Below are 12013 nucleotides of genomic sequence, written 5' to 3' on the forward strand. Positions count from 1 at the left end.
GTGGCAAGCTGACCCCTCGCTGTGAAAGTGTAAAACAGTCCCAGATAACCGAAACAGGATCATGAGGGCCAGCTGTTGCTTTTCTGGTCCTGTCAGGAGGTCGTCAAGGCAACAGGGGTCCCGAGTTTCCCCTCGGATAAAGATAATGTCAGTGACTTTCTCTTGGGAAGTACAGTATGTGTGGTTTGCCTTTCAGATGGGCAACAAATGGTTCTTGCTAGTTAGTCGATACAGGGGAAGTAAAACCAGCAATTTAGCAGCATAAAAATCTTCTACACTTCAGTAAAGATCATCTTTAATACTATTAAACATCATTCACATGTATCTTTCAGGGATGTCAGTTTCAGTTCTAATTTGGTCAGAAAATTTTATGGATTGTGAAAATTTCCACCCTTATTTGGAATACAATGTTAAAATTAAATGCTCAATCTAATGTACTAAAAAGTTAATTAAGTAAATTAAGGTAAGTTATCTCAAAAAGTGGGGGAGACTTGTGGCTTGAGGTATCAATGCCAGAAAAAAATCAAGGAGATAATTTATTTTTTATAAAAATTGCTTAACATTTAACATTCAAGAATCAGTTAAGAATAAGTATTTGTGAGAATGACAGCAGGGCAACTGATTTAGCTTGATTAATTAAAGATTTGCAACCTCACACACATTGTCTGGTCATGTAAAAGGCATAACATTTCAGATTTTAAATCATGATTAACAAAAAAAGAATCTTAAAAATACTAAAAACCCTGACCATTTAAAAGATCTATTACTTATGTGTTAGGTCAAATCTTCTGAAACTGAAAATGTAATATTTGTTGTATTTTCCATTTTCTGTAACTGCTTGTCCAATTCACGAGGGGGGTCCTATCCCTGAAGCTGAGGGCACAAAGCCAGAAAACAACCCAAGTTGGGGCAATGATCCATCGTTGCGGACCTGAGAGTTACTAGAATCATTGATAATGCACAATGAGGCCACTATAGTTTCCCAGCTTGTATCGTATTAGTCTGTTAGATAAAACATGGTTATTTCAAATAAAGTATACTATATTCACAGGTGTGTTCTTTCATTTCTCCTTTATGTCCCTATTAACGTGCAAACTTCATTGTTTTAATTTGCTTTTCAATGTTCCTCTTCAATGATCATTCCTTCCCCATGCTGATATCACCTTTTGAGTTATTTGGAAGATACTTATAGTCTCTGTAACTGAAATTGGTATGAAAGTCAACAGCTTTATGTTTTTATGACACCCAACATTTTATGTACATAGAGACCAGAGACCTTTACCGTCCCTCTAAATTTACCCTGGAAAAAAAAACTACATTTTTCAATTCGATTCAATTTTATTTGTATACACATTTTCACAACATTACATTGTCTCAAAGCGCTTTACATTATTCCTGCCCATTATTATGGGTGTTTGCCCCCTGTAAACAAGCCAGAGGTGACAGTGGCAAGGAAAACTCCCTAGAAGGAAGAAACCTTGGGAGGGATCAGACTCCAAGTGGGAGCCCATCCTCCAGGGACTGGTAGAGGAAGTCAAATGGGCAAGATGGCAAAGTCCCAGTTCACACTGTCCAAATGTTAAGAAAGCATCAATCTCAATCCAATCTCAAATGAAATCTTTATATCGATATCCCCTCAAATTAGGTGATATTGAAAGAGCATAATTTAAGCTACACACCAGAAAAGCTGTGTATATACCAAGACTATAAATAGAAACCGTTAAAAACATATATCTAGGACCTATAAGGACTGGGCCATCCTTTGCGTTCAGAAGTTTCAGTCCATCTTGTAATGCTGCAATACAAGTTCTGGACTGTGTGTAGAGGGATCCAGGGCCATTATTCAAGAAGATAAGGTGGAGAACGGTTCAGTAATGTTTAGATTTGGCTGTTCATCTTGTTGCTCATGAGACCATTCTTGAAGTTGTCAATGTGCAAATGGACATTGTAATATTTGGATTCGGGAACATCATGAGCGATCTTTGCAACAAGGGTACATCTGGACCTGTAAAATGGCCTTATATTCCTTGGTGGTTATTGGACCTAATGATTTCCATCACATGGCTGCCCATGTCACTATAGGAGTCAATAGGAATCATGGGCTGAAGGCATCCTTTGACTTAGTCCAAACATAAAACCATCTGGATGTAGGAAATATTACTTTTTTCCAAAAAAGGGAATGTGCTCAGGAATCACGTGCTCCTTCCACCTGGATATGCCTCTTTGTGCACTGGCTTTGGATACAAGTAGTTTCTGAATGGCAATCCTGCCATAAATTCAAGCTTTATGAAAAACGTAGCTTGTATTGAGACCAAGTCAGACCCTAATTATTCTGAGGCTGTACTCTTGTTGTGACTCTCTTGCAAACATTTTGTCCCATTATATTTGTTTGTACAAGCTAAATAGTGTCATGATTTTGAAACGGAAGCATCATCCACATGGCCTGACTGTTAGGCAGTTGTAAAAATATTTCAAAGGGGGTGATGGAGGTGTGGGGGTCCCTGATAATAGAATGTCCTTGGGCTGGGGGGTCTTTGCATGACCCAGACTACCAGGTGAAGACTCCTCATATAATCAGTAGCTTTAACTGTACGAGTGACAATCACACACACACACACACCTTTGATTAATTAACTAAAAATTAAATTCTTCAATATAATTGAAAATGATTGTCGTACACCTGGATATTTAAGCATGCACATATGGATGTAAACCATTCCTGACTGATTTCATTGCCATAATAAAAGTGATTCATTGATCTGAGGGTAATTGTTTATTAAGTCCATCCATCATAGGTTATCCTAGAAAGGATTGTGGGGGTTCAGTAGTTAAATCTTCCACGTTTTTGTATTAACTGAAACATCTCTATGAAACCATAGAAAAGAGCCCAAATGCCACAGTCCTCCATTCAGCTTTTATTGTCATTGCTGGACAGTGGAAATTGTTTTATTATTAAATTACACAAACTAAAGTAGAACATATGAATGACTTACAGATCCTCACTAAAGTGAACTATATAAGTCCATATTTGTTTTTCCAGTACAAATAGAGGCATACTTATTTTAAACTAACAAGATTACGGTAATAAATGTACAAAGTTCTTACTATTATAAACAAATTAGAAAAAAGGCAGCTGACTGTGCTAATAGGCTATATCAATTTTTTTATGTTCTATAAATACAACAAACTGCACCAAGCATAAAAATTGAAATGAAAACAAAAACAAAAAAAACTGAATGCATCACAGAAAACTTTCTCCCCCACCTTGATAACTGTCTTGCACGAAACACTACAAAAATCTGCGGCACACAATATTTGAAAGAAAACCAAAATGATGCGGTAAAAGAAGAAAAGAAGGAATAGTTGTAACTGTAGTCATCGTCTTGAGTTGAGAAGGGAGAAAGGCATCAGTTAGCGGAAGAGGGAATGCTACATTTTTAACTCTATAAACACATTTCTGCAGGCACGGAACTCAAGAATCATGACAAAATTCTGGAATCATGGTAACAAACGTCACTAACAAACCTGTCCAATTAACTGAATGCCGTTTCATTTAATAAATATATGACTGAAGTACGCAGCATTTTGGTTTTTATTTAATGAGTTAAATGAGTGATGTGGTTCTACAGAGTAGCAAAATTGAAGCCAATTCCAGAGTGTTTGTGGAATTGCAAATGTGGTGTAATTAAAAAAAATAAAATAAAAAAAAGAAATCGAAGCAGAAAGCAACCTTTTGCCATTTTAACTGGCTAGTGAAAAAAATGCTTTCTTTTATACGGAGGTGATATTCACATTACCTTAATATACCAAAACACAAATTAATAAATGTTTATACACCTATTTGGTTAATAGTAACATAAAGATGAAGACATAATGGGAACATTCTCAGGAATAAAACACAGCCTATTCTTCAACATATAAAATATAAATATGTTGAGGATGTATGAGGATTTACATTAATAAATATTATCAACTTCAGAGCACTGAGCACACTGCCTTTCCTTAATGACTGCCAAATGAGCTCCTTTATATGATATAGATAAATGCACATCATCACCATGAAGAGAAGCTTAGAGTCATACACAGCAAAGTCCAAGGACATATCAATGAGCTGGTCAACAATGTAACATGTGCATGTCAATTTTGAAAGTATCTGTGTGGTAGCCGAACCACTTTCTATGTGGAATATGAAAAGGAAATTCCATTTTGATGCTTACACAAAATGCTCCACAGCTTGTATTAGCAAAAAATGCAAGAGACCCAGGTATAAATAAGTAAGGGAGCCAAAATGAAGACGTGAACTGGGAGAGAGAAACCCAAAGATTGAACTGATTTACAGAATTTGGGAACTCAATGTGCTTTTCAGATTTATATTTGGTTTGATTCCATATTCTGGCACAATGGCATCTCTTATCTTACCTAATATTCCTTTGCAACCTTCCTGTTTTAAACATTCAGTCAGTGTGACCACTATAATCATCGTAGTTATCCTGGTAAAAGGGGAGATCGATTTGTCCCCAGTACTTCTGAGGTTATTTCTTGTATAGAAGGCAAGGTACATTCTAGCAGCGCTAGCAGATTATTTAGACTAATAATCATTACTGACACAAGCATAGCAGTTAAGTATATGTAACTTTGAATGCTAAGGTTACAGATTCTGTGTCCCCCAGACTGCAAGTGTTGAAATACCCATAAGTAAGGTATGATTTACGATTTCAAAGTCCATTGACGATTTCAATCAGATATCTACCTGCATAAATGAGGACAACTATACGGTCATTATCCAATGTGCTAGGCTGATCATATTCAAATAAAAAGACACCTTGTAATGTATTTATCACTTTTGTTTGACAATGTATCATGTTATTCAGTCAACTCTTCAACCTCTGTTTCTCTTAAAAATCACCATAAAGGCATGCAAACACTTGTTTATATTATGACAGTTCACACTTGGCCATATTAGTAGTATTATTATGCTTTTTATTTCTTAAAACAGAATATTGTAGAGTATTTCTGTCATTACCTTTACAGATTACTCTTGTTTTTGAGTTGGCATGTCCATAAGGTATAATTTTACATATTTGTGGGTGCATACAAAAGTAGCAACAAGGTTTATGGTTCCTTTTTTTTTTTTTTAAACCTATGCTTTCTCAGATTCCACAGTGCATGCTTTGGGTTAAGCATCACAACATGCTTCGGTTAATTACTATTAGCAAAACGTACAAAAATGTAATTAATAGCTATTTTGATTTTATTCTGATAAGACGCACCTTTGCTATCACCTCTATAAGTACAGGTGCGTTTTGGCGTCTCTTCACTCTTCGCTGCAGGTGGGTAAAAATGGGACACAAAGGGTTTTACAGGCTATTTGACTTTAGACGCATAAAAATAAATGAGTTTTTGCACATTTCATTTAAGGCCTGGTACTACAAAGTTGAATCATTAAAACATTCCATGTTATTTAGATGGGAGTCTTTTAGCACTTGACAAACATGCTTTCCAGTTAATGTAAATGTCAGGCATGTGTTAAAAATCTGTAGCACAGAACTTCTCATGTACTTAATTTGACAGAATGCTGCACATTTCAATTAAACCATGTCATTTACAAGCCATTCATTAAAAATTGTTGTCTTTCATAAATACCTTTCATGGGATTATATTGATGGAAAGTTACAGGATATTTACAATTTCCTTGGGATACCTTACCTGACCGTGGATTACTGGTAGTTCACAACACTCTCCCAGTATCAACAATATACCAAACTGAGATGCCAATTGTTTTTTGTCAGCTACTCATTAAGTTATAGTTATATTTATCATTAACCTCCTCCAGCAGAAAGAGCAGCTTCATATCCTTCCAGCTTCTGTGTCTTTCTCTTCCAGAAGATGTATCAGCTGACAGAAACTTTCCTTCACGGCTTCCATGTTGTCCACAGAACTTGCATCTAGGATCCAACTTTTCCCCCTTGCAAGTGGTTCCAGTTCAAAATACTTCTTTATCTACAAAAGAAAACAGTAATAAATAATAATAATACCCAATGTCCCACCTCCAGCCTGGTTCTCTTCATGGAGGAATGTTATTCTTTGTTTGTTTTACATATCACATTTTGTTTTCCTTTTTTACAATATGTACACACAATCACAGAAGTGAATCTTTGGGAATGGACGCAGGGTCGGCCGTCCACTCAGGACCCCTACGGCATATTTCAGGGGGTTAAATAACTTTCTAAAGGACCCAATGGAGATGCAAGTTCTTTTCCAAGCGTGAGATTCGAACTGGCAAACTTCTGACGGCAGGAACAGAGGCCTAACCCGCTGAGTCACACACCTCCCCCACGAAATTGTTTTATTTTGTGGCATATTTGGCAGGTTTCTCATGCACTGGTGATAAATCATCACCTTGCGAAACAGAATGGGGATTGACATCTCCAGGGACTCAACTGCTCAAAACTTTGTGTAGAAAGCTGATGAAATGGGTTGGTTGATTACAGATACAACATTAAATTTTAAACTCTCGCTCCAAAAGTATTCATTCACCCCGCAACCCTTTAAAAATTAAAAACAATAGGTTAAGAAGACAAGCCAGATTACTGATTTGTAAGTCTTCCTTGCCAATACATCTCACATTTTCAGAATGCTTGGAAGAATATATCTCAAAACATTCATGCCTGCAATATTACACAAAAGGCCGCCAGTCTTTACATTCTTCTGTTTGAGCAAGAGTCTACCAGGGGAGAAGTTCATTTTCCCAGTTGTACAAACAGTCTCAGATATATAAAACAGAAAGGTATTTGGAAAGAAGGATTTCCAGTGACCTAAACTGGCTACAGCTCTAAGGCAATAATCTGCTGTCAAAGGTTACTCTCAATATTCAGTGTCAGGTCTTTGAGGAGCACAAATTTTTCAAAACAAGCAAATTGTGCAGAGTTTGTACAAGGTTACAACAGTCAATCCAATTTGCAGCTGACAAAGAAACTGAAAACAGATCGACGATTCTGCTCCCACACAACATAGATGTACTCAGGCCAACCCACAATCAACCAAAACTGATCACTAATGTCAGCATTCTCATTATTATTGGTTTATCTATAAATAAACCACAGTCCAAAAATTGAGTCAGTTTTACAAATATAAAAAATAAAAAAAAACTGGCAGATTTCAACTAATTCAAGAGACACTAAATATGAACTTTAATATGTTAGAAGAGCAGTTGTATGTGTGCTCTATATTGACAAATCAAAAAGTTGCTTGAGTCAGGTGTTCTTTGGAAAAAAAATAAAGAAAAAAGAAAATCTCTCCAAAACAAGACAATGCTTAAATTAAAATGTCTTTATTATAATGACATGTCCGAACTGGACTGCTGAAAATGCACACGCAGCTCGTGCTTTCTTCAGGGTATAATACAAATGCACTGAGAAGGTATGTATACATGCTCACTTGATTGGTCCGGCAACAGCACAGATGCCTATCATCAGTCAAACAAGAGCTGCACCAACAGAATTAAAAAGCTCCTTGGTTTGGAGAGTTTCTCTCTTCTGTTTCATGAAATCCACTTTAACGTTTTTGTCCCTAGTTGTCTCATTATATATCACCATCAGTATAAACAGTGCTTCCCCTCAGCTGTCCGGAAGAATGCGAAGCCCAGCCCTGTACCCTGCTTCTGTAAGCGGATGTCCAGCACGACTGTCTTTATATTTGATCATGCTGGGGGGGGGGGGGGGGGGGGTTGGCTGGAAAGGGAAAGGCTGCCACGAAGGACTGGAAAATCTTCAATTTGGGAAAGAAAAAGACACCTGATAACCTGAAAAGCAGAACAAAATCATTCAAGCAGAGTCAAAAGTGGGCAAAAAAACACTGGATTGAAGGAGAGAACACTAAAATTTGATGGCTCATCTTGTGTCTGTCCTTATATTTATTTTTAATGGATATGTGCAAATCCCAGTGCTCCAGAAAAGTTGTTATTCGGAATGGAAATAAAAGCTATTAACTTCACGTTCTTGAACAGACTACTTCAAGTCTTGACAAGTCTATTTCTAGGAATACATGCCAGTGTATTTTATTGTACACTACAGCACACACTAAGCATGGGCGCATATATATCATATCATACATAATGCGCTTCCATTGTCTTTCAGAAAAGGCCACAAGAATGAACCTTTTCTGTCAATTAAAAAATAATTATTTGGTAACGCTTTACATTAATTGCTCCTTCATAACGCATTCGCAGAACTTTCATAAGCAGCATGTAAGTGTACCTTAACATCCTAACCCACCTTAAAGCGACAGTTCACTCCAAATCTGAAAACAGATATATTTTTGGGGGACTTTAGGGCTCTTTAATCATCTAGGTTGTTCTGCTGGCGTTTTCCAAGGTTCGGAGATATCGGCCATAGAAATGCTGGGCTAAAAATGTACATTCGAAAAAATACATTCGAAAAATTTTACAGCAACATCTCTTACCAGAAATCATAACCCGGATACTCAAGAAAATCCACAGGATTTGTAGTGAGTAGTTAAATTTAGGAACTATTTTCTTCTACTACACAGCACTTATATCATGGTGCAAAAGACACGAGCATGAGAACAGGAACCCCTGGCGATAACTTCTGTGGTATTTGAGAGAAAACCGGCATTTCTAAGGCTGATATCTTCAAAACTCCCAGCAGAACAACCTAGATAGATAGTCAGCACTAAAGCCCCCCTAAAGCACATCAGCTTTGGGGTGAACTGCCCCTTTCACAGCTTTAATATACATTAATAACAAATGTAGGATAATAACAGACATTTCAGTCATATATTTGTTATGCTGTACATAGCCATCCTGCTCCAGTGAAATACAACTGTGTCAACAGGTAACATCCGAACAGTCTTCTTATTTCAGCCACAGATAAGCAGAAAAACATCAAAATTAGCTCTGGGGTGCTTCAAAATATCTGACTGTACCTAACATTTAAAAACCACCAGATAGTGTTATAGGTCCTCTTCTGGAGGACTGTGGCCGTGCAGGTTATCCTTCAGTACCTCACCCAGAATGATGCACACACCTGGAACAGAGGCTTCCCCCCGCTTCATTTTGCATGCGCTTCACAAACCAAAAGACAAAAATGTCACACAAAAAGCAGCCAGTTGGCTTCTAGTGTCCCTGCCAGAATGTAACCTACTGCATACGAAACCCAAAATATATATTTAAATATACACAGTGACGCACACATATACAGACGTACTTGGCAAGCATAAAGCTTCACTGACTAATATGTTTGCTTTTTGATATTAGGTGACATTGACCTACACTAAATAAAAACATGAATAATGCAACACATATTCGGCTACAATAAATAAGAAACAGAATAAAAATTACATTAAAAAAATGAACTGAGGGTGATGAAATCCTTTTTATTTAAGTCCATTTAATCAGATCCATGAAGGAGCACACTTTGGTTTTTAGTTTTAAGACTTGAGCCTGTTACTGCTATCGATGCAAAAAAAAAAAACCTCCTACATATTAAGAAATCACTCTTTTCCTTGTCAGAGGACTGACATGATATGAATACAGATGACGTATCATTGTTGTTCTTGAAAAAATGAAATTTGATACGCAATACATCGATCACCTCATCATTACACACAATGTCGATACAGCACAGGGCTAAATACAGAAGGAACAGTAACGTGTCTTACATGACTGTGACCAATACAATACCGGAGGAGGAGATCAACACATTTCCCTTTTCAGTCCAAACGTCAAAACATCACAGATGAGAATTCGGTCACTGGATGCCTAAAGTCAAAAGGCAGGGTATCAAACAACCACATCGTTATTTCAATACTGATGACATAACTGCATATATAAAGTGCCATGGAAATGTACTATCACTAGCGAATATGTAGTACAAAGGATGCCCTAGCTACTTCCCTTTCTTACTCCAACTGAATCCCAGGCTCCTAGGAGTCACTAGACATCACTAATCTAAATTCAGCCTGCTTTAGATGGTGAGATGGGCACATGCTGAGTGTGTCCAGCTGCTCTTTTGGCCTGTCAATCTTCTACTACATTTGATAGTTTACAGACTAGGGAAAGGGGCCAACACAGGTCAATAGGATGTATATCAATCAGACCTCACAAGATAAACTGGATTTGGGATGACTGGCCTGCCTGTGAATTATTTAGCATGGGCAAATAAAAAGGTTAACCTCCAGAATGACTTCAAGCAAAGAGGTCATGATCACTCCACCAAAGCTACTTGATGGTATAAACCTTCAGAAATCATTTAAAATGTCGGTGGAGACACATGAACTCAGGATAGAAACACTTCTGGGTCTAACAATTCACAGCAGTGCGTTTTTTAATCTAATGACTATGTTCAACGGCTACCGAGATTTTAGCAATGTAACATCGAGAAAATCACAGACATGATCGGTGAATGAGGAGTTCAGACTCAGCCTAATAAAGGAGGACCTGTCCTTGGCACGCTATGGTCGAGACTTGCTCACTGTGTACGTATGTTTATGGAGGTTGATATCAATGCACATTCAGGGGAAAAAACCCACCCCATTGATTTCGCAAGGTTGACAAGTACATGAAGCAACATCCATGTAGAAACTTTATGAAGCATATGAGGCAAAGTAATTCTGCCTACTGTGACGTCATGTGCATCCCCTTCGCAGTACGACGAGCGTAAGACCATGAGGTAAATGGTAACGATCTGGAGGTATTTTACGCTTTTAACAATGAGTAGCAGTCTTTGTAAAAACAAAGTTTTGACAGGTGGAAGTAGCGTTTAGTAGAAAATCCCACTAAACAAACCGCACGCAATTGTCTGAGACAAGGCGAGTGATATGAAAAAAGCAATAATTTGGGAGTCGGTAGCTTGGACTGTTCTGCGCACGTAGTACAGCTTGCGAAACATGAAGGGCTGCGATTGCAGTGACTCTGCTGCCAGTGGGAGAAAAAGTATGGAGCATTCGCCGTTTTCATATCCTCTGTTGGAAGCTATTAAAATTGAACTGCAAATGCTTCAAAAACACTTAAAACAAGATGTAAAAATGAGATGGATTAGTGATTAGTATGTTGTCAGTTTCTAGTAGCCTAATTAAAGATTTTTTGCATAAATATTTTTCATCTTTATTGAAATAGTTTTAAATAAAAATGGGAATCAGCCCATGCCTAACAATTTGTCAACAAAGGAGTATGCAAAATTCGTGAAACTGCACTCACTATGAAACAAATACTACATTTTACTTTCTTTGAAGCTTAAACAGAATAAGGTTCTGACAAATACTACATTTTACTTTCTTTGAAGCTTAAACAGAATAAGGTTCTGACACCTGCTTACATAAGAGCTGACCAGTATACAACCATGCATTTTTCAGAATGACTGCAGAACATCACAATCTCAGCGAAATACATGAGAAATTTATTTAGAAAAGATCAACGTAGGACCACAGCGTGATCCTCCTCTTATAGCTCAAGAGTTACAGGTTGAAAAGCGGCCCTAGCACTGTGCCTTGCGGTTCACATGGGCTTCAATCTGCTTTCTATCCATAGCCTAAAAAGCTCAGCCAGTAAGGCACCTTTAAATGGCTTCTGTGCCTTTGCCTGTAAAAATGTGTCACTGAGTCCAGGAGCTTATGTTTTTCTCACAACAAACCATGCCTGTCGATAAATATATAGAAGAGCAACAGTGCTTGATTACTTTCAGAAGCCATTAAGGAAATACAGAAATTTCTTGTAGAAAAATATAAAGTATACTTAATGAGAAAACAACCACACAAATCATGTCTGTCTCATTACAAAAATTATTGTAGTTTTTATCCTGTGCCAGTTTGTTTTGAGCACAACTTAGATTTTATAACGACAATGGAACAGCATACTAGCTTTACTGAGTACTGAAAAAAAGAGAAAGATCATAAACATTCATTAGGGTACTGAAAAATCAACCCACCCTTCAGTCTTAAAGTGAAATTCTACAAAATGATAATTTTATTTATCTTTTCCTTACCACAAAATAGGGAC

The 12013-nt window shown here is 37.3% G+C and overlaps 1 protein-coding gene across 3 annotated transcripts in view; it reads right to left on the reverse strand.

Annotated features, from left to right (window-relative positions):
- Positions 1-2895: 2895 nt before the first annotated feature.
- Positions 2896-12013, reverse strand: part of arl15b (ADP-ribosylation factor-like 15b) — a 95636-nt gene continuing 86518 nt past the window's right edge. For 2 of the 3 annotated variants that reach the window (XM_072714455.1, XM_072714453.1), the window contains exon 5: positions 2896-6000. In XM_072714455.1, the coding sequence (XP_072570556.1) occupies positions 5848-6000 (153 nt within the window). In that variant the 3' untranslated portion in view covers positions 2896-5847. The remainder of the gene's footprint in view (positions 6001-12013) is intronic. The other variant, XM_072714454.1, reaches the window with a different exon arrangement.

Source organism: Paramormyrops kingsleyae, chromosome 7, assembly GCF_048594095.1.
Source record: "Paramormyrops kingsleyae isolate MSU_618 chromosome 7, PKINGS_0.4, whole genome shotgun sequence".
NCBI classification, from domain to species: Eukaryota; Metazoa; Chordata; class Actinopteri; order Osteoglossiformes; family Mormyridae; genus Paramormyrops; species Paramormyrops kingsleyae.